At 40.9% G+C, this 24,501-nt stretch overlaps 1 protein-coding gene across 2 annotated transcripts in view; it reads right to left on the bottom strand.

The window, feature by feature from the left end:
* The window catches only part of TTBK2 (tau tubulin kinase 2), an 85,147-nt gene that overhangs the window by 49,643 nt on the left and 11,003 nt on the right, over nucleotides 1-24,501 (bottom strand). For both annotated transcript variants that reach the window (XM_075282816.1, XM_075282817.1), the window contains exons 2-3: nucleotides 21,474-21,627; nucleotides 4,792-4,939 (exon numbers count right to left, since the gene is read on the bottom strand). In XM_075282816.1, coding sequence (XP_075138917.1) covers nucleotides 4,792-4,939; nucleotides 21,474-21,542 — 217 coding nt within the window. In that variant the 5' untranslated portion in view covers nucleotides 21,543-21,627. The remainder of the gene's footprint in view (nucleotides 1-4,791; nucleotides 4,940-21,473; nucleotides 21,628-24,501) is intronic.

The following is a 24,501-nucleotide window of genomic DNA, read 5'->3' as shown; positions in this document are numbered from 1 at the left end:
ATTAGAATATTTTTCTGGGTTTCCGTGTTTCCTGTGATTTCCCCTTTCCCTTATCCTATTTTCCAGCTAACTATAGTTCCAATATAACTGGAAGCCATCTCACTAGTGTGGACAGAGATCTAGGATATCTTCAGGTTGTAGTTCATTTAAAGGAGTTTTCCAAGCAAAAATGGACAACATATTTAACATTTTAAATATGCCAGGGCAGTAAAAAATAAATAAAAAATTCCTACTCACCTTTCCACAGTGCTCCTGTGCCTCAATGCATGGTCGGATCTTCTCGCTCCTGTGCTGACGTATGGCGGAAGTCCCAGACAAATGTGACCACTGAGGCCAATCAGCGGCCTCAGTGAAGGGCAGGCAATGTCACTACCTGTGACATCACAGGTCTCTTCCGGAGGCTGCCGATTGGCCTCAACGGTCACATGACAGCTGAGGTCAATCAGCAAAACTCAGGAAGAGACCCATTAAAAGCTGGTGAAGCAGAAGGACCAGAACGCACCAGGAGGAGCATTGGGGACGGGAGGGTATGATTTTTTACTTTTTAATATTATTTTTTCCACATTCCCCGGTTGTTCAGGCATTAAATAAAATAACTGGACAACCTCTTTGAGGAGGATTATGTTAAATGGGGGTTTTCAGTCTCAGGATTTCACCTGCTCTCCTGTCTCCTCTTCCTAGTTAGTGACTAGTTAGTAGACATGCTTAACTTGTGTGATGTATGAGACTATGCTTGTTGTAATGTTATCTCTGGATTTCTATACAGAGACACTGATCAAGCACTGCTCTAGCCCTTATCACTCTGCAGAGATGACAGAGCGGTTTCATTAGTCATCAATGTGAAGAGAACAAAGCTGGCTCAAAACCAGAATGGATCACTGCAGCTCGATAATGGAGGTGGTCATAAGACAAGGTTGTAGGGCGATGAACTGTAAACATTGGGGAGACATATTCAGCAGTACCTGGTAAATAGGGGAAGATAATGAAGCAACGTATTCAATAAAACAGTTACCTTGAGCTCCAAGTTTAAATATAATCCTAGAGAAAGGAAAATCCCTTTAATTCCCCAAAATGGCACTTTCCTGCCACATCTTAGCCTCATTGGATTTTTCTTATTGGAAAGCTCTTTAATTATATGTGACAATGAAGGTTTAACATTTAGCTGGTAGATCAGAGAACCAGGATTAAGTCATAGCAGTCAGTTAAGTAGAATGTATCCAAAGATCATTGAGAGTCGATCAATAAATAGTAATGGTACAACAGCTAGGGGAGTAAAAGGTTTGATTCTTGAGCTTATCCTTATTGACACTGAGTAGAATGGACAGGAATCTGAAGCGGGTTTTCCAAGGAAATAAAAAATATATTTAAAATAATAATAGAAAAACCCAAACATGAAAATTTAATACTACTCTCTCCAATTTCTGGTCTTTACTTCCTATTATCTACTGAAATATAAATGTCTGACTAGTAAGAGTACACTGAACCCCCACCAAAACAGCTTCTAAACCACTTATACTCTGATGTATGGCTGGTTAGTGGTGCAGTGAATATGCCTTTCTGTGTCAAAGTGCTGCCACACCTGCCGGAGCACCATATTTTGTAGTCACCGCTAACTGCAGTCCATGAGGCAAGTCAGTTTGTTTTGGGGGTGGCAAACACAAAAGCATAGAAAAGCTTCAGCGGGCCTGGCTCTACCACAAGGATACTAAGTAACATAATAATAAATGGATGGAAAGCCTAAAGGCATGGGACCAAAAAGATCATAGAGATGAGCGAACACTGTTCGGATCAGCCGATCCGAACAGCACGCACCCATAGAAATGAATGGAAGCACCTGTGACACTGACTTTGCTGGTGGCCGGCCGGCGTCACAGGTGTTTCCATTCATTTCTATGGGTGTGTGCTGTTCGGATCGGCTGATCTGAACAGTGTTCGCTCATCTCTAACATCATTAAAAAGGGAGTAGGGGGCGATCCAACAGATAGGGGAAACTACAGTCAGGGACAAGTACCCTAAATAGCTCTTTTGCCTATGGAATAAACATTTTTATTTTTTTTTTATCAACAGAAAGACAGGATGGGATAGAAATCTATTTCGAAGGCCAAGACCATTTTAGGTTTTAATTATAAAAAAAAAACAAAAAAAAAACAACTAATATTTGCACAAAAGATCTACCTATTATTAGTAAGCCTCCAGCCTTCATAATGCAGACTTTAACATTACAGACTGAAGTATTTACAAACCAGTGACTTTATATGTGAATTCCTTCTGAATATTCTTATGGTTAATTCTATGACATGTGCACAAAGAATAGAAATCATAAACTGTATCTTTCTTCCTCTGTCTGAAATCCTTCTAGCTGGATCTAAGCTACATCTGTATCATTTATGTCTCTACACCCAGGGGTAATAGGAAATGAAATCTGCGTCATTATAGCTCTCACACAGCAGATGAGCAATGATTCCAGCTTCTTGTGTACACAGTATAGAACCTATGGCTATGTGGGGGCAAGGAAACGCAGCTAGCATCCCCTGAAAAATGGAGAGATGCAAGATGCATTCTTAGCGCATACAAAATAGCTGGTGTCCTTAGACTCATTTGTATAGTGTAGCTTCATCTTGGAAGTAAACTGAAGCATCTTGTACTTCCCCAAAACACTGAAATTGATCAGCAGAGTAAATTTCCACATTTCTGAGCTACCCTTCCTCTTCTCATGAACTTAAAAATTCTCTTAATATTACACTAATGAATGAGAGCGACAACCGGTTACTGAATAAAAGTATTATATATCACCCATATATGGTAGAGCCCTGCAATCTGTGACATGCAGATAATGTATGGAATGCCACAGTATGTTACAGAATGCCTAAAAGTATCACATACAAAAAGGGGATACTTTAGTATATTGGGTGGGACTTCAGGGGCATACAAACCTTCTGGGCTTTTTAAAAAAAAAATACAATACCAAACAGGAAAACAATCGGGTGCCCCTGGTCATCACATACAACCCACACCCAAAGATACTGAGAGGAATCCCACGTAAACTACATCCACTATTGCAAAAAGACCCGTCTAAAAATCGATATTTCCAGGCCTCCCTCTCCTGTGCTATAGACAGCCCCCAAATCTCAGAAATGTGATCATTAGGAGCTCACTGTCACCTCCAACTACAACCGGAATATTTCCAGGCAGACAGAAAAAAATGCAAAACATGCCCGCACATACTGACTACCGACAAGATAAAGATCCCCAACTCTAATCAGGACTACAAGATCCCAGGTACCTTCACCTTCAGCACACCTAATGTAGTGTATTTAATAATATGTACCAAATGTCCTACAGGGGGTCTTTATGTAGGGCAGACACTTAGGATGAGGATGAACTCACACAGTCACACAATTACAGAGCAGAGAATGGACCTCCATGTGCCAAAACACTTCTGCAATCAAAATCATAATATTATCAATGACATGAAGATTTCGGTGTTAAGGGAGAATTTTAAATTGAAGAGTGACAGAAAAGTATGGCAATATAAACTCATGACCACCTTTGACACATTACAGAGGGGGTTAAATCTGTTGCATGGATTTATGTCCTTCTACAAGACTTAGGCATCACATCACCTATCAAATGGACCATAAAACTCAGAGGGCCATCCTTTTAACTGATAATTTGTTTTTTTTTAACTTATTTGTGTGCATACTGCTTTCTATCACTTGTCATTTGATTCCTTTGCCCTTTTTGTGTATAAGTATGCTTGCCTACAGAAATTATGTCATATCATGCCTGATGAAGAGATCTAGTCTCCAAAGCCTGCAATCCATCGTTTTTTTAGCCATTAAAAAGGTATCAACTACTGAAAACTCAATCTTTATATTTCATATCCACTGGCTAATACGGTACAAAGAATTACTGTATTTTGCTGGTGTAACATTCATTTTTGTTGCTGGTAGCAACAGTAAGGGAACAGGGGGTTGGGATTTTATTTAATTTTATCATCTTATTTTAGTATGGTCGTTGATTTTCTGCTCCTTTGTTAAGAGGTCTTAATTTGTTGTTTTGATTTTATTTTATTTTTTTAAACATCACATAAATTCTGACTTTATTAGGGCAAGAGGGGGCGGATTTTGAGGCAAATTCCACCTCAAAATCCACCCCTCACAATAGAGATCTATGTAGACCGCTAGTATTCTTTTTTCTGCTTGCGGTTTGTTCCCGCTAGCGGAAAAAAAGAAGCGAGCTGCCCTTTCTTCAGGCAGATTCCGCGGGTGATTCAGCCACGGCGTCCACCTCGCGACAGCACCATGCAGATTAGGTCCACTCATTTGAGCCTAATATGGAGCGGAAAGCCGCAACGGAATGTGTTTACACAGAACCCAGTGTGAACTAGCCCTTATATAGGTTTTATTTTCAAATTTCAATACAATAAATTGTTAAAAAAATAAATAAATAAATAAATTTAAGTATCATACAGTTTTCAAAATATTTTTTTTTTGCCCCTAGACAAGAGTCCCATTCCAAAAGAGGGCATGTATGGAGGTGACAATTAATAGTTTTTTTCTTTAATTTACTCAATTTTATAAAAAAAAAAAAAAAAAAAAAAAAAAAAAAAGGAAAACAAAACAAAAAAAAAAACAAAACAATGTGATCCTACAATGGACAGCTACATGAATTGATCGGTATCTACACACTGCATTTATATCTAGTCAATCGCACACATTTAATGTTATTTGCTCTAGAGCTGCTCAAATCTAAACTTGACAATACTGGAGGATCACGGGTTATTTTTACCTTGAAGTTTCTTCAGAACAGCCACTTCCATTTTTAGTACTTGTTTTGGCTGCTGAGCAGACTCCACTTTGAGAGCAACATTCTCCCTTGTTAGAAGGTCCAGGGCGTCGTAGATCTCCCCAAAGCCACCACCACCAATTTTTCTTAGCTGTCGGTCAAGAAAAACAAATACATGGTGAAATAAAGAAAGACTGTTGTCACTGAATTGATTTTAGACATCTATAAAGGAAAGGGTTGTTTACTGTAACAGAATGCCCTAGCCCAAGAGGTAGTATGGGCAGGCACTACTGGCCTTTGTACAAGGCTACCCTTATCTAGTAACAAATAGCAAAGGATTATAATGAATCCACACTGTACAGAGCTCCGTACACTACAACAGTGGCAACTAGAACTGCTGCCACGCTTCTATTCATGTGAGTAGGAGCATGGCTGATCCGGCTGCATACCTAGAATATGACTTCTGGCGGCTGAAACAGGTGACTGGAATGGGGTCTGGGTTTCAGATCCTAATCTATCTGATACTGGTGACCTATTCTGTGGATTGCATCATACCTTCAGATCCTGGACAGACACTTTAAGAGGACAAGTAGCAGCCCAATGCGGTTTAGCCAAATGCCTTTGATTAGTTGATCAGCAGCAAGTGTGACCTCCTCTATAAAAGCAGATGTTTTGGCAGTTTGCTGGCCTGGAACATTTCAGCAATTATTTTAGGGTGTTACTACACTTCCCAATTTTTACTTGCACTTCTTGAAACTACACATGTTTTAATTTTACTGAAAGTGTCAGTCATTTTTACTGGTGTAGAAAAACAAGTAAACAAACAGCTAATGCATTAATGCAAGTAAAAATAGCACCCTTAGAAGCAATTGCTGCTGTCTATCAATCTGAAAAGAGTTATAAAGGCAATTTCCAAGCAATTTGAAGTGTAACGTTCTACAGTGAGATAGATTATTCACAAGTGAAAAACATTCAAGACAGTTTCTTCCCTGGAGTGGATGTCCTCATCCTAAGGTCAATGTGCAATGCTCAGAAAATTGCAAAACCACCAAGAGCTACAGCTACCACTCTACAGGCTTCTGATTGTTAAGTGCAGATGTTCATGACAGTAAAACAAGAAAAAGAGTAAACAACTAATACGTATTCGGAAGGGTTGTCAGAAGAACATGACTGTACAGCTTAAAGGGGTTATCCAGCTTAAAGAAAGAATCTGCAAATACATCCACAGCAGTGTTAAATACTCACAGTTTCCTTGGCAGCTTTTGCCTGGCTTTATTTTACTTGCTGCTCCTTGTATCACTGTTATTTACATCCAGTGAATCTGTAAACAAACTACATTCCCTGATCCATCAGTCTGCACTCACTCTTCGTGTACCCCTCCCTTCTGCAATGAAAGCACAGGTAATAAATAACTCCAACATCTGAGGTCACATGATGCGGTGATGTTTCGTTTGGAAGCTCACTATCCCTCCCCACGGTGAGCAAACACAGAGAGTGAGAGCGGCAGATGCATCATGGGAACTGTAGTTTCTTCACAGATTCGGTGCCCTTAAATAACAGTCATACAAGGAGTCTCAACTAAAATAAACCCAAGAAAAAAAAGGTGCACAAGGAAACAGGATTTAACACTGCTGTGGATGTATTTGCAGATAATCTTTGGAAGCTGGATAACCCCTTTAAAGGGGTATTCCCACGTCGCATACTCGCTAGTCTTCGCTGCAGTAAATTTTTCTGTCTTCCAGCTTTGTTGCGTCATTGGTGGACGGGGTTACATATGCAAAGCCAGCGGCGAGAAGTCGTCGCTTCTATGCTGCTGGCCCTACTTGTGCGCTGCCGATGCACTAGGCATTGGACATACAGCCTTCACAATGTAATACAGACCCGGCATCCGTTGTAATAGAGAGGCGGATGCCGGGGAGTGTAGACGCCGGCACAGGTGAAGCCAGCAGCGGCAGGAGCGATGCTGCTATTCCACTCCTCCGCCCCCCCCTCCCCTCCGGAATATCAGCATCACTCCTGCCGCTGCTGGCTTCACCTGTGCCGGCGTCTACACTCCCTGGCATCCACCTCTCTATTACAGCGGATGCCGGGTCTGTATTGGTGGCCCCTTCCCTCCCCCCAAAGTGTAAACTACCCCCTCCAGGCTTGCTCCCGTGGACTTAGCCCCTCCTCCCTCCCCCCTGAGAGCAGCAGATACATCACTTGATTTATGACCAGATAAGTCAAGGGCTGTGTCAACAGAGAAATGAATAAAGTGATATAGTGGACAAACAAAGCAGTTTTGCTGAAGCAGTGTATTTAGGAAAAGTCTTACATTCACATTAACAAGCAGTATAGATAGGATCCTTGTGATGGGACAACCCCTTTAAGCTTGTAAAGTTGTATTTGAAAAAACACAAGACATCTGGAACAATATCCTTTGGACAGACCAGACCAAGGTGGAGCCATAATACCCTGTGCCGCCTTTGGTGAAATCAGCAGAAAAAAACCCATAATTTAGGCTTATTCTGCAGCTAGAGGACCTAGGCACCTTGCAGTCTTTGACATATCCATGATCTCTGCACTTGAAAAGCTAAAACTGAGCCATATAACATGGCAAGGATTACAAGCACACCAGCAAATCTACAACAATAGGGGAAGGTGTTGCAGTAGTGCAATGTTCACAGCTCAAATGAAATGCTGTGACAGGACCTAAAGAGAACTGTACATAAACAAAGGTCCACAAACCTCAATGAACTGAAGCAACGTTGTAAAGAAGTGTGGGACAAAATTCCCCAAAAAGATCCAAGAGACTTAGCAAGTCATACAGAAAACAATTACTTTAAGATATTGCCATATAGGTGTGTGGAGACTTGTTAAGCCTTTAGCACTCCACTTTGCAAGGAACTATGGGAAGAATATGCAAATCTGCCTTCCATGATGTAATTAGGAAGACAGTTTGCTGCCTCAGTATTGCAAACCAATAGAGGGCGCTCACTGGAATGTGCAAGCCTGTCTTATGACAGGATTCCAGTGAAATAACCCAATAATGGCTGCTCCCTTTCTAACCCTGTCTAAGCCTCTCACCTCTACCAGGTTATAGTCCTCTCTACATCGGGCTGAAGAGATCCAAGTAGATCGAAACAGCTGTCCTCGATTGAGAGACTATACCTGGTAATAATCCCAGCGTCATTGCAAAACAAAGGCCTCTTGGAAGGTCGGGCATGATGCTAAAGGGAGCAGCCATTATTGGGTTATTTCACTGGAATCCTGTCATAAGACAGGCTTGCACATTCCAGTGAGCGCCCTGTATTGGTTTGCAATACTGAGGCAGCAACTGTCTTCCTAATTACATCATGGAAGGCAGATTTGCATATTCTTCCTTTAAGATATTGGTAAAGGTGATTCTACAAGCTCTTGGTACATCAGATGTATTTAGGTTTACTGACACTAATTTTCCACTTCATCTTCATTTTTGATAAATAATGAAACCGTAGAATCTGTTGCGTCTTGTGCTTCATCTAAGGTTGGATTTACCCCATTTCATGCGAGGATACATAAATCCATATATATCCATATATATATTACACACACACATATTCACACACACGCACGCCATGCCGGCCCCCGTGTAAACTTAGCCTTAGAATCCTATTCATTACACAGGGACTGTAAAATGCTGCGTTTTTTTTCTGCGGCAGGTAAACCATGGCATTTACATCACATGGTGGAGCCCCGGCCTGAGGGTGAGCAAAGTCACAAAAAAAAAAAAAAAATTGCGTTTGGAGTGTAATTTTAATGAATTCCTATAGCGGTTTCAGTCACAACACCCTAGCCCTAAAGATGTATTTTACTGCTAGGCTGAGACGCGACATTACACAAAAGCTGTTTTTTTTGTGCAGATTTTGCTGGGCTTTTTTGAGCCAAAGTCCAGACTGGGAAGTATAAAAGGAAGCCCTTATGTTTTTCCCTTCTGTTAAATCCGCTCACAGATTTTTTTTTTGGACCAAAATAAGAAGTCAGAAAAGGGAAAAAAGTGACGGCCGCATTCTAAAGGACACTTAAATACATATGTAACCTGAAATGCTTTCTGCATCAGTCTGCATACAAAACATTGTATACACTGTATTGTAGCTGTCTACACTAAATGGATACTCACGCAAAACAGTACATATTAACCCATTCCATACTGTGTGACACAACCTGACCTATGAAGAATCCCTAGGTCAATGACCCCTAAGTGTTTAAGTTAATTAATTTGTTAAATCTATAACCATATAAGGAGCCATCTGTACATTGACTATATTTTCAATATGGTGCTTAAAATAATAAAACAGATAAGGATCACTTTGTAATTTTCAGCTGATGAACATGACCATTATTTTAAAGGCGTTCCCTCACCCGATACAAGTGGAATTATCAGTAATTACATAGTTCAGGCAAAGCAGGGAGAGAGAAAAAAAAAAGAAAAAAAAAAAACTAACGTCAAGTTCAAAAGACTTGAAAAAAAGAGCCACAGACCCTTTGAAGGATAATTAATCTCTATGTTAACAATGACAAACACGGAATATTTGACAAAGTATTAAAAATTACTACAAACATCAAAAGTTGAACAGTGCATCCAATTTGCATAATGCATTATGGACAGAATCTCCAGGTTTCATACTGTAAAGAAAAAAAACACAAGCAGTAAAAATCCTTTTAAGAGCTGATCTTGTATCATTCAGACAACCAAGGCTGGTTCATAGTCAGGGGTGTAACTACCAGGGTAGTAGCTGCCACAGGGCCCAGGACATTAGGGGGACCGGTGACAGCCGCGCTTTTTTTTTTTCCTTTTCTTTTTTAATAGGCCAGCTGGTAACAGGCCCTATTTACTTACCTCTCCTGGCTCCAGGCCTACTTGTATCATGACTGGGGACGCAGGCCCTAGGTGACATGACGTCCCGTACGTCGTTGAAGATGGCAGACATCAGCGGGCAGTGCGGCGGAGTCAGGGAGAGGTAAGCAATAGTGTTTTTTAGGTTTTTATTCCCCCAGATCTCCAATTATTATACTCTGGGGTATGAAAAGACCCCAGAGTATAATCGTTCATGGGTGTCTATAATGGAATATAATACCATGGGTTCAGGGGCCACTATGGGGCATCATACTGCGGGTGCAGGGGCCACTATGGGGCATGATACTGTGCGCAGGGGCCACCATGGGTCATACTAGTGCAGAAGTGTGTGTGTGTGTGTGTGTGTGTGTGTGTGTGTGTGTGTGTGTGTGTGTGTGTGTGTGTGTGTGTGGGTCGGTTGTTTAGGGTCTTCGGCATCGGTCGGGGGGGGGGGGGGTCACGTCAAAAGTTCACAATGGGGCCCGGACATTCCTAGTTACGCCACTGTTTATAGTCTAGTCAATATATCTAAAACAACGACCCATCTTCTATGCAGACTATACATAACTAAACTCCTAAATGATGGCCAAAGTTGAATCCAGGGCTTTGGAGTCAATAGGCCAAACTGGTGACTCAGACTTCTATTCCTCCAATCTCCACAGTCTGAAATAGACTCCTAATCCACTCCAACTCAGACTTCTTCATAAATGGCTAATTCACAAAAAAGTAAATAAGCAACAAACGAGGCATCTAAGTTTTCTGACTACAAGTCCACCAAAAACTGTCCCCAACTCCCTATGGCTAGGCATAAATACTTACAAGCTATATTCATCTTATGACTATGCAAAACCAGAGAGGAATAACAATGACAATCTCCTACAAAATAATTTACAAAATTTTTCTTAAATAACCCATTAGGCCACAGGAAAACGACCAACGGACATGCGCAGTCAGAGCTTTCGGATGAAGATGCGGCCAATGAAGCGGTGAAGAGGCGGTTGGGAGAAGAAGAAGGAGGTGTTGCTGGAGAGTTTTCAGACAGCACAGGGGACGCCCCCTGTGCTGTCTGAAACTCATTTACATATGGAAGAAATAAGCAATTTCTCATGAACAGCGGCGCGGATCAGAATAATAAAAGGTAAGAAAAGAATAGCCTTTCCGACGTGTTCTTAGTTAAAAAAGCGATTTTAATGATAGAATCCCTTTAAGCAGAGGCTAACAATTTAAAAACATGGACAACTCCTTTAGGCCATGTCTGAACATGGTGGATCTGTTATGCAATACGCGTGAAAGGTGCATTCTAGTGAACATGGACACGAAAAAGACTATTACCATCTGCAGACAAAAAGCTACCAAACCGTATACCTTTTTTTTTTTTTTAACAAATCATTATATAAAAAGGTGAATCTGATTTTTATGCATATAATCTGAGACTTTTTTCAGTGTGCTTAAAACAAAGAAACGTCAGTCACTGCCTTATATTAAAAGCAATGCAAGATGGAGCTCTGAGACCAACTCCAAATTCTTCTGTGTGAATGGCCCCAAAGAGATCATCCACTACAATAGCATTCACCTATACAACCAAAATATCATTTCTATAATGGCACTAGAGGCTTACCTTCATGGTGTCCTAGATTTGTCCCAATAATTTAAGTCAACATTATTTGGGCCATTTGGCTGTGCAAGACACTCGAGACAATTGTATAAATAGATGGGACAGGCCAAGCATAATAAGCGGACAGGGGAGGTTCATGGATCCCCCCAACAGACTCAAATAGAAGAAGGAACCATAAACAGGACTGCAACACTGTTGTGAAAACTGTCATCTGAATAGAGCCTTAGAGACTGAGCCATATACTAAAATTCTGCATCAAGACTATAGAATAATAATTAAATCAGAATACTAAACGTTTAAATGCAATTTCAGGAACGACAGAATGTCCTCTGGTTATTTCATAGAGATCAGAGAGGCGACTGGTTTCCTTTAAGTACCAAGCACAGGCGAGCAGACTATTTCTAGAAATGTCAAGCAAGCAATCGGTAAAAAAAGAAAATTTAGTCTCCTGAATTTTTTATGTGAAGCAATGACCCATTCCCTCCTCAAGTTACCGTACAGACTTTTGTTCATTACATATACATGCTGATCTGCCTTAACATTAAAACCAGGTGAATCAGGTGAAGTGAATAACATGGATTATCTTGTTACAATGGCATCCATCCAGGAGATGGGATATATTAGGCTGCAAGACAGTAGACGGTTCTTGAAGGTGATGTGCTTTAAGAAGGAAAAATTGGCACACGTAAGGGTAAGGACACACATTCAGGTTGTCTGATGCAGTGATGGACATCAAAGTCAGGAATAGATCATAAAGGGCGAGAACCTATAAAGGACTGATGGTACGTCTCATCTCATCTACTCTACTCTATCAGAACACATAGTACATCACAGCTTGACATTTGTGGGTTTGCGTAGTTCCAGACTAATCAAAATGCCCATGCTGACCTCAAAGTCTTTACAATAAGCACGTGAACGTCAAAACTGGACCAAAAGCAAAGGACTATGGCCTGATAAATGACATTTACTTTACGTCCTCTGGATAGGCAGGTACGTATGCAGCACTCGACTTGGAAAAAGGAAATAAGGCAAGATGGCGGAAGCAACTTAATGCTCAGGGCAAGATTTTGCAGTAAATCTTTGGGTCCTGCTATTCTATGCATGTGTAATCCACGTAGAAACGAGTAAGGGGGTTTCAGGTTATGGCTGACTGGTTAGACCACTTTTGGTAGGTATTATCCACTACAAATCAGGACCAAAAAAACCAAAAAAAAACAAAAACCATTAAACTCCCTCCCTCACCCAGCACAAAAAAAAAGTGAGGATGTGTGCTTTCTGGCTGAAGTCATAAAATGGTAATACCATGAAATTCAATGCAAAGCATCCTCTCCCCTGAGGCTACTGGCCTAACTCCACGCTAACAGGGGTAATAGGGAGAGACCAACACCCTAAATAATTCACTTGGGTTCAGCCTAAATCCAGCACTCTCCGTACTAAATAACTACCACTGCATATACAATCCCTACGCATTTCTTCTATAAGATAGAGTCATCAGGTGCCAGATATAACACAAGCCAAGCTGTTAGAACTGCTATTCCAAGCTACTTTAGTCCAGTGTGATGTTCACTGGTGGCAAATCCGCTCTGATATCAGCCTGGTTATGAGGCAGGGACACTCCATGTATGAGAAGATAACCCGGCCACAAGAAGGAAATCATGGCTGGATCTGAGACTATAGAAAGTTCCTGTATTCATGGTCATATCTATTGGCAACCGATTAAGAGAACAGACTGTCACCACTAAGATGGTTAGAAAACCATTAAAACTCTGCAAAATGTTAAAATTTTATTAGTCTATCATTTTAAATATGGTTAGGATTGTGAGAATAGCCCATCCTAAGGGTGCAGGAACACTTCCATACTACAAGAGCCTTTATGTCAGTGGCCCCATCTGTCTTTGTGTTCTCAAGAGACTGTAAAAAGCATCCCACTGTACTCATCATGGGAATACAGGACACCGAGAATGGCATGGGGAGACCCTGACTCATCAAAAGCATTTTAGTGTAAGAGGACACGTCAGCTCATTTGTGCTCCCATATCAGTGTATGGGCACATGGGGAATAGAACAGTCATATATACAGTATACAGCAGTATGATGGGGAGGGGGTGGGAGCATGACAAGCTCATAATGAAGACTAATTACTTTCCAGAATTGGGCTCTTCTGGGACTTCCATATTTTTCACAGAATAAAAGTTGAAGACATAATAAGGGCTCGTTCACATCTGCGCCCGGCACTCCGTTCTGCAAGTTTCCGTTTCCTGCCTAAAACAGAGGCAGGAGACGGAAACCTGCAGGAGTCTCTCTCACCCATTCATTTGAATGGGTGAGAAAGCTGTCCGGCCGTGAGCGGTGGTGAGTGTTATATGCTCTCCGCCGCGAAACCGGGTTTTATAATCCGGACACAGAGTCGGACATGCAGTACTCTGTGTCTGGATTAAAAAAAACGGTTTTGCGGCGGAGAGCATAAAACGCTCACCGCCGCTCACGGCCGGACCTGGTCTGTGGTTTCCGTCTTCTGGCATGCAGAAGACGGAAACCACAGAACGGACAGCTCAACGCAGGTGTGAACCTAGCGTAAGAGTGTGAACAGGATCTTAGATATTCTGGCGGAAAAGAAAAGAGATATTACCATCTAATTTTAATAGATTACTAATCTGTCAAAAACTCACAAAAAGATACAGTAACCCATATGCCTTCACAAAATTTTTCTAAATTCCACTTCTTTTTTTTGGTCCTGTTAAAAATAAGAATCACTTTTCTTCTGAGGATTGGCAAATTTTCTGCATATTATCTGGGGCAGTCCAATCATTAAAGCATGGGCGGGGTTCACACCGGTGCCCAGTCTCCGCTTTTGAGTTTATGTTTTCCGTTGAGAGAAAATGGACAGGAGACTGAAACCTAGCGGTCAGTCTTCTGCCTCTCCGCAGCGAAACCGGTTTTTATTAACCGGACACAAAGGCGGACATGCAGAACTTTGTGTTCAGTTAAAAAAAAAAAAAAAAATACTGTTTCGACGTGGAGAGGTGGAAGACACTCACGGGTGGTTGCTTTGCAAACCCATTCAAGTCAATGGGTTTGAAAACTGACCGCCGGGTTTCCGTCTCCTGTCCAGTTTATATTGACAGAAGATGGAAACCCCCAAAAGCGGAGACCGGGCGCAGGCCCTATATCGGTCAGGGACAGGACTGAATAATAGCAACCAAGTCAGCTCAAGTAATGGATGTAAACTTATGGACATCAGTTATTTGACATCCAGGCCATCCTGTCTCACAATGCCATTGGCTAAAGAATAAGTCACCAACTGTGTGCTATCCAGTCAGGATGGCAGATATGCGAATAAGCAAAAACGAAATTCAGTGGCGTGTAAAAAAAGGTGGGGGCTTTAAAATAATCGATTGTAAATAAAATGTTCAATAACAAAAATTAAGAGTTATGGACCAAAATATATACTTTTTTTCTCCTCTGAAGAGTACGCAGGGTTGTAGGAGGTGAATGTGGGGAAAGGGACGGAGATAATACGGAGAAAGTGAGCAGAATTCTAAGCACATTTTTTATGTACAAACACTATAGAGAATATATTGTGCCCGGGGAAAGCTTTTCCAAGATAAACACCATTTTAGAATATTAAATCTTTATCGAATCTTGTGAAAAATGCTGAATATTCCGGCTTTCATAACAGCAATTATGATCTCTTAAGATGAAACTCCCTGAAGAACAGCCGCTGTCTGGTAACAGTGAGTTATGTTATAATGATATTATAAAGTGCATTACGTACAGGTAAGCTGAGGACAAATGGCAGCCGAAAGGAAACACTGCCTGCAATAAATCGGTTTACACCGCAGCAAAACTTACATAATACACAATGAAAAAAATATTTTTACAGTTTACCATAAGATTCCTTAATCTAAGGCTGCGTTCACATTACAATTTTGTCCCAAATGTGACATACATGTTAGTGGGGTTATCTCACGATTGACACTTATCCCCTATTCTGTTGGTAGGCGAACTTCTAGAAATGAGTATGGGGGCCTGCAAGTTCTCAAGGATTCCATGAGAATGGAGAAGTGGTGCACAGGCATGGCCATGGCTCCATTCACTTCTATGGGAAGACCAGTACAGCAATCACGGTGGTTGGACCAAACAGTGATCAGAAACTTGTCCCCTATCTTGAGTATACTGTGAACGAAATCTTTAAAAGTGATGCCTTTAAAAAAAACGAAAAAAAAAAATAAATAATAATAATGGCCCACTCGCATATCTACAGATGGCAACATATTCAATAGCAAACCAGTCTTATTTCCATTCGGCATTTTAAATCCCCATCGGCCCTGGGGCCAGAAAACCTGTAATTCCAAAAAAGGCTACAAGTGTAGTAAGTGAAATTTAAAAAAAAAAAAAAAAAACTAAGACATTTTGTGGTCAAAACCAAAGCCCCACGTTGCGGAAACAGAGTTTTCGCCACTGTGGAAAAAAAAAAACACAGTTTTACAAAGTGAATACAATTCGGGCTAACTCCAAAACTTTTTTTTTTTTTCTAATGATTTCAGACATGGAGCCTAGAATTAGCTTTGGGAAACAAGAAGGCAGCTGTTGTCTACAATTAGTACTAACATGGATTATAATCCCCCCATGCTTGCTGCTCAGTAGTGAAGCGTCTTCTTCTAAACTTCTAGATTTAGCAGGAATCAATGGGAGAAGGAAGCTTTCCCTACAAAGGCTCTGGCACCCAATTAGCGAGGTCCCATGACAAATGCTTCCTGCCAAGAACCATTCATTTTAATAGAGCCATCTGTACATACACATTTCTCATACATTTCCCTAGCTAAATGAGCGGGGTGTCTCAAGAGCATCTATGTAAAGGACTTGAGACGGATGATTTTAGGTTCTCCCTATCATATCCAGATGTCAATTTTAGACATCATTTACTTCACCAGTACTATAACGTCATACTATCTATTACCCGTAGAAATGACCAGTCAGGATTTATACGATTACTTTTATCATAAGAGCTAAAACATCAGATTTACAACTCATCTATACAACTAGGCACCAATATAAAATATGGTTCTTGCTCCATCAAGCAAGCTCAACACTAGTTTAATGGTATAGTGGATCATACACGCGCTTACACAGTCCAGTCATATTAATGTGACCAGCGCCTACTTTTGACATCAACGTTAAATAACCAATCGCAGAAGGCACGTGTCATCAGCCATCTGTGTGCACTCATCATTCTGGAAGGCACGATGGACCAACACAAGTATGCATCTATCCTTGCGGACCATGTTCACCCCTACATGTGAAATGTTTTTCCTCAGGATGATGGCATCTATCAGCAGGACAATGTGAAGTGTCATAAAGCTCGCAGTGTACGTACGTGGTTCAAGGAGCACCAGGATGAGTTTACCATACTCCCTTGGACAGCAAATTCTCTGGACTTGAACACAATCGAGAATCTGTGGGACCACCTCGATCGGGTTGTTGGCGCCATGGATGCTCAACCGCACAACCTAGCGCAGCTGGTCACGGCACTGGAGTCAGCATGGCTCAACATCACAGCAAACATCATCACAACATCCCCTCTCTTCCTGCATGTCTCACAGCGGTCCGATCTGCCGGTTATTCTGGATTTTGACAGGTGGTCACATTAATGGGACTGGACTGTGTACTATGAATGATATGCACAAAATAGGCAATGGGTGGATACAGAATATGCCCAAAAGCTCTGTAAGGATATGCACCACATATACTGAATGGTGACTTTAATAGTGGCACCCACAGTTTTATGACTGGAGGGGTCATATGATCATACGATAAGCACGGCACATAAAGCATGATGGCTCCGTACACTGACATTAGTAGCATTGTCCATATCATTGAATATCATCAAGGACATTTTCATGGAGTTTGTAAGTTCCCATTTTGTTTGTGCGGGTTGCCTTTGGGTTCCATGGTCTATCTCAAGAAAAACAGATGTCCGCCATTATGAGTGGCATTGACTTTAATATCACTGATACTATGAGGACTGTGGACTTTATTCTACCCAAACCTATTTAGTATGCTTGGAATTACATTATTGACAAAACCTACACCATCAAGATTTCCGTGATAGGTAAAAATATATTCTGGTGTGGATGACTTGCGTATTGCCATTACACAATTTGTATAGATTTTCTTACACCACTGTAATACATGAGGCTTTAGTAAAAAAAACGTAGTGGTAAAGGACTATTCCAAAGAAGAATTTACCAGTCCTAACATTGCACATTAGCAAATATCTGTATTTCCCATAAGACCACAACTTGGTATACCGTATCTTTTCCTAGTGCTTTATTCTGTCCAATATTTTGTTTTACCAGGAAACTGGATAAATATATTGACAATCTAGGCCAAAGACTCACACCCCTATTTTTCCTAAGCCGGACAGTCTGTGTCCGTTCCCATCGACTATAATGTAAACATCATGATGGACTCCTTCTTACGTCACGTCTTACTGCATGCACAACTTTTTCTTCCATTACGAAAGCAAACATACATGACAGAAGACAGCGTCCATCATGTGGTTTACATTATAGTCAATGGAACAAACACAGCCCAAGGGGACTTTGTCTCCATTACTTTACTACCATTACTGTCCATTGATCTAATCCCATGACGGATTACAGCAACCGTTCCCAAGAATGATAGTGTAAACATACCCTTAGTAACTAACATTTTTTTTCTGACTCCAACCCCACCCCAAATTTGCCTGGCTATACCATTACCCTTATTAAAAGGATGTATTCTCACACAGTCTATACTGGAAGCCTGTGTATCAACGCGTTTATGTCATGTAAGATCCTCTAATCCTAACATTCCCATACTGACAAAGAAAATAGTAATACTAGTTATTCTTACTGAAGGTGTATGAATCAATTATAACAGGGAAATGGCATCAGTGTAAAGTTTCAAGAAAAGATGCCACAGATGTACATAAGAAGGCATGCTATTAGATCAGAATAGGCTCATTTAAACCTAAATAAAGAAAAAAATATTTATGCAAAAATCATTTTTAAGTTCAATGCATTTGGGCAAATGCTTAAATAGAAATGCCTTAATGTGGTTTTATCTCTCCGTATTTATTATTATCGTCCTGTAGAACTGCCATGGAAATATTTTTCTTCACTACAAATCCTATTAATATTATAAATGTGAAAGTTTGTGAGTTTGGATGTTTGTGGGTTTGGATGTTTGGATGTTTGGATGTTTGGATGTTTGGATGTTTGGATGTTTGGATGTTTGGATGTTTGGATGTTTGTTCCTCAATCACGCAAAACCCGCTCGACCGATTTGGCTGAAATTTTCCACAAACATAGTCACTACACCCGATTGCGCAATAGGCTACTTTTCGTCACAACAGCACACATACGTTTGTGCCAGGACCCCTACAAAACCCAAACTCACACCACCATCTCTGCAATCTCACACACTATGGACCATAGCAAGCCACAAAATTCCTATTGCCCTCTGCAGCCTCGCCCCTAACCCCACACAATCACATATACATATACTTTACCACTTTGCCCCTCCCCTTAACGATACTCCAGGAGGCTCTCTTTAACGCTCCAGAGCAGCCATGTTTGCCGACCCCCACCGCTCTGACAATCCGCGACACCGCCCACCCATGTCAATACCCCTAGGAAGTCTAATAAATGCAAAAAAAAAAGTTTAAAAAAAAGTAAAAAACATATAAAAACAAATAAAAAGGATTAAAAATTCAAATCACCCCCCTTTCCCTAGAACACATATAAAAGTAGTTAAAAACTGTGAAACACATACATGTTAGCTATCCCCACGTCCGAAATCGCCCGCTCTACAAAGCTATACAAATATTTTTCCTGTTCGGTAAACGCCGTAGCGGGAAAAATTGTCAAAAGTGCCAAACCGCCATTTTTTCACTGTTTTGATTCTGATAAAAATTTGAATAAAAAGTGATCAAAGCAATTACATTTCCCGAAAATGGTAGAACTACAAAGTACACCCGACCCCGCAAAAAAGACGCCCTATACATCCCCGTACACGCATGTATAAAAAAGTTACGGCTGTCGGAATATGACGACTTTTCAAAAAAAATTGTTTTAACACAGTTTTGGATTTTTTTAAGGGGTCAAAATGTAACTAAAACCATATAAATTTGGTGTCCCCGGAATCGTAATGAAATACAGAATACAGGGGACATGTCATTTTGGTTGCACAGTGAACGCCATAAAACCAAAGCCCGTAAGAAAGTGGCAGAAATGCATTTTTTTGTCAAATCCACCCCATTCAGAATTTTTTCCCTGCTTCCCAGTACATTATATAGAATAAATAATGGCGGCATCATGAAGAAAAATTTGTCCCAAGAAAAATTAAGATCTCATATGACTCTGGGAGCGGAGAAATAAAAAAGTTATGGGGTTTAGAAGGAGGGGAGTCAAAAACGAAAATAAAAAAATGCCATCGGCGGGAAAGGGTTAACTTCAAATACTTCTGTCCCAAAGTCACTATGTAAAGTTTCTCACAACACCGTATATATAGCAGCTCAAATACAAAGTAACTTCAACACAAAAGTCTCACGTATTCTCTGAATTACAGAAAAAACAAGATACAAAGTTACATTTCATATCCCACACCTTATACACAGTACGAAAACCTTACCCACCCCTGTATATACCCACTTCTACAATCACCGCAGACGAAGTCGCGGGTACCAGCTAGTTATTTATATAGTGCCAACACATGCCAAGGCACTTCAGAAGGAGTTTTCAGATATTACATCGAAGCATCCACAAGTTCAAATTTCGCTGCATTTTGCAGAAATGTAGAGACAGAAGCAATGGCATTGATCCTTGTCCCCAATGGGGCTCACAATGAAATGTTCCTGTGACACGTGAGAATCCGGAACACTGGAGCAAGTGCAGCTGCTGCTTCAGATCATGTGTGGCCACACTGAGACAAGCTCATCACATACGGCATGAACACAAACAGTTAAACAGTTGTTGAGACTGGAAGGGATTTCTCCAGTTGATCAGCTATTATCAATAATAGTACAAGGTAATGTCTTATATGCCCTGCAGCACCAGGGGCAGCACTACATGGCTTCTGTTGAAGTCAATTTGTGCATTGATGTAATGCACAGATGTCTGGCGATATCTAATTCGTTTGTTAACCCTTGTGGAACATCCAGTCATTTAACCAGTGAAGCCATTGACATTTAGAGGAGAAGACAAATAATAGCAAGGAAGCCTGTGTTGACAGATGTTGAAATGAGTGTATGGAACATGTACTATACATTACTAAATACTATTTATCAATGACAAGTTAGAAAAGTAAAGCAGCACATGACTTGTTGCCAAGTGTGTGGATTACTTGGATTAGTGATAGCTTTCATGGAGGTGCACCATGGCTGTATCTTCATGTAATGGCGGGATCCTCATACAGCTGCCACCAATAATGACAACTGCGTCATCTCAGCTAACAAAGAGTGATAGGGATGGGCTCAACTCAAAAACTGTAAGTGATACAGGGTATTAAATGGGTTGTCCCACAAGCACTTATCCTCTATCCACAGCAAACACATGGATACCAAGTCTCCAGCTGCTCCAGTCAAAGAATTTAGGAATGATGTCAGCAGCCAAGCACTCAACTTTGTCACTTTCAGCAGTCCTATAGAGTTAACTAAAGTGGCGTGTCTGCCATTCTATTCAGATAGGGGGGTGGTAAATAGGAACCCTTGCTGGGACATCCAGTGATCAGCCCCATGGAAATGGAATCATTTTCATGATGTTGGAACTTGTGGTACTCGCAGCGATCATACACTTATTCCTAATCCTGTGGATAATAGACATAAATGTTGTTCATAGGACAGTGTGTTTAAGGCTGAGGCCCCACATTGCGGAAAAGCAGTTTTTTTTTGTTGTGGTTTTTTGAGCCAAAGCCAACAATGGCTGTAAAAGGAATGTGAACTCTAAAGGACATTCTTAGGAAGTCTACCTTCTGCTCAATCCACTCCTGGTTTTGGCTCAAAAAACTGCAAAAAACAAACAAAAAAACCAAAAACCTACTTTTACCCAACGTGGAGCCTCTGCCTAAAAGGAAATTTCCTTGATCAGTTCAAGTCAGGAGTCTTGTGGATATGTAATGTAACAGCACAAGACATGGTTACAGATGTAAAAAGTTTAATGTGCAATTTACTTACCACTTTCCATCTTTCTTTAACCAGGACTCCCACGTTGAGGATATCCGGTTGCTCCCCTCCCCCACTCATTGCACTTGGTGCTGGAAGTGCTAAACAGAACTTGTGTTACTGGAGATCATCTGGCTCCCAAGGGTGACTTCCATGTACCCAGTGGCTACAATAAAGAGAGCAAATATCTCATTAGTCATATACTTCTACAACTAGAAGTGAACAGAATACCTTGTGTATATTAGACAATTCACTGGCAGCTACTCATAATCATGGCAAGGATCTGAAGGGTGCTTAACAAAATATGGTACCAACAATGAGATGGTGTACTTTATCTGATGAATAAATGAACCATGTACTGAACAGCTATGCTTTAAAGCCCAGTTCCATAACCCCTGGGCCCTGTCCCCCTAAAATTTGTTTCTTCTCTGAACAGTGTCGTGCCCTAATGACATCAGAGATAAAGCTGTCAGAACCATGTAACCCTTCAAGGCTGAAACTCCACTTTGCAAAAACACTACATTTTACCACCAGCTGCAAAAGGAATGGGATTCTGGCTGATCCTATCCACACGTTGCAGGAAATAAAAAAAATAAAAAAACTGCATTGTCAAAACTTTGTTTTCAAAACCAAAGGGGTTTTCGGTGTCACAAATATCATTAGAATAGGTCAGCAATAACAGATTGTTGGGGTCAGACACCCAGCATCCCCATCAATTGGCTGTATTCAGCAGACGCTAACGCTAAGAGTCGGAAGCAGAAGACTCCATACACTGGTGTGTTATTTAAAAAAATAAAATAAAAATCGTAAAATAGATTTTCTGAGCTCATTTGTGCAAAAATGTTTTGCATCGCTTTCTAGGTGCCATAGGAAGTGGAGTGACATTTCAGGAGTGACGCGTTAGACTTATGGATGCACCAACTTTATTACGTGACATTTCATTCATTTGAAGCACATTTTGCCAAGATTGCTGCAAAACTGAGTTTAATATGTCTCCCTATGATAAATCTTCCCTATAATATGTACTGAAATGGCTAGGAGCTGAGCTCCAGTAACCACCATATCAGACTAGATCTAGAATTCTGCTTCATGCATCTGCGAAGAAGTTCATGTCTATTACCAATCCTTTAAGAGGTTTCAGCGAGCAAATGTACAAAGTATGTGGCACTGAATGTCCTATTATACTAGTTACATGATAAATTGTCTTATTTTCAGAGCAAGACCACATTACGACTCTCCTACTGGGCGAGGGAGTTGATCCAATGTGAGCAGGCAGCTTTGGATTATAAAATACTGGCGCAAGATCCATCAGTAGACTACTATGTTATAAACAGCAGGTGGGACATAACAGGGCTATTAAATGTTAGTGGCTGAGCCATGGCTACCACTCAGTTTGCCCAACAAACACTTGGACTTGCAACTGATATCAATGACAGGGGCAGTAGGTAATAACTAGTCATCTGCCAGTGGACCCCATAGCTGCTAAGGTATATGTAGATTACCCTAAAAATGGGAGCCTATGGCCTCCTGAACCAGCTCCCATTTTACTACCACATCCAGAGGGGTGTATGAAATGCGTGCAGTAGTCAGATGGGTGTATAATATAGGGTTCAAACCCCTGGGACGCTGTTCGAGATCTGCTGTAATTGAAGAAATTTTAGTCTATCAGTTTAACAGCAATAATAGAAAAAATACATTTCAAAAGATCCAAAAGGGTCATGTGGTGTCCAGAATACAGCTTATAGTATCTAGCGTACTATATAATAGGCAAATAGACATAAAAACTGCTTTTGTTGTCTTTGACAAGAGTTAATGTCCTCAGTGCCTCCAGCAAGTCTAAGTCAAGGATGGCAGAGACTTCAATTACTTCAGAAACCGGGAGCAAGAAGGATCTGGTAAATGACTCCTAATTTATAATTAACTTCATCTCCACTATGTTACCGCAGTATACCGTGGACTGTAACTAAAGGGTATCTTTGTATACTTTTCACGTGTCAGAAGAGAGCAGTGTCGGGGGTCTATAAATTGGACCCCGGTGAACAAGCTATGACGCGTGATGAAGTACTCTTTCCCCTTTAGTGAAACTGAGATCTTCATATCTAAGAGATATGTTGATGTTCCTACCATAGAAATCAATGGGGCTGAAGCTAATGGCACCTTCGTCCTACCAATCTATAGATATCCCAAGTTCACAGCTAAGATCACACTGAAGGAGAACAGATGAGAAGTTTCCCGAACTGGATAATCTATTCTAGGACAGAAGTTGCCAGCCATTTGCCAGTTTGGCCAGTTAGCGTAGCGTATGTCATGGTCCCCAGGGTGCCTGTTCAGGACTATGACAGTATGATCAAGTTTAACGAAGAGAAAACGCTCACCAGTCATCACTTTTTCTTTTTCACAAATTAAAATTGCCATAGGTGTCAGAAAACGCGTCGGGTGGCCTTGCTAAAAGAAAAGGACCATCTATTCCGGAGGTGACATTTATAAGCGTGCGCAATTCATTGACCTTTCATGAAATAGCATCTATATCTTGGTATTGGATTTCTTTAGCAGAAATCATAACTGACAAAGTAATCTGAGCCTATTCCACGAAATTAAGCTTCTCTGAAGATCAGCAGCGCTGGTGACATCATCACACTGAGCGGCTGCCGACATCCACTGACTTTCAAGGTCACTTGTTCCTTTGCCGGCATTACATGTCAGGCTTCATGGCTCGCTTATGATTACAGGAAACTTAGAACATGTTCATACTGTGAAGAACTGACTGAAGAGTATCTGCTTAGGAGAGAGGCAATTACTTAGGACTTTATAGAGATCTATGTACACATACGGAAGAAACCAACATCCATACTTACACACAGACCATAAAGTCTTAGGAACTGAAAGAAAAGGGAGCCCCGTCACCAGGAAACTCTATAGCAAACCAGCCACAGTGGATTGTATCGAGCACTATCAAATTATTCAGACGTTCAATAGATTAACCATTTCCTTGAAAAAGCCCTTGAAGGTTCTGGCTCTCCCCATTGCACTTGAGACTTAC

This window comes from Leptodactylus fuscus, chromosome 7 (genome assembly GCF_031893055.1).
Source record: "Leptodactylus fuscus isolate aLepFus1 chromosome 7, aLepFus1.hap2, whole genome shotgun sequence".
Taxonomy (NCBI): domain Eukaryota; kingdom Metazoa; phylum Chordata; class Amphibia; order Anura; family Leptodactylidae; genus Leptodactylus; species Leptodactylus fuscus.
This window is presented reverse-complemented; position numbering and strand designations above follow the sequence as displayed.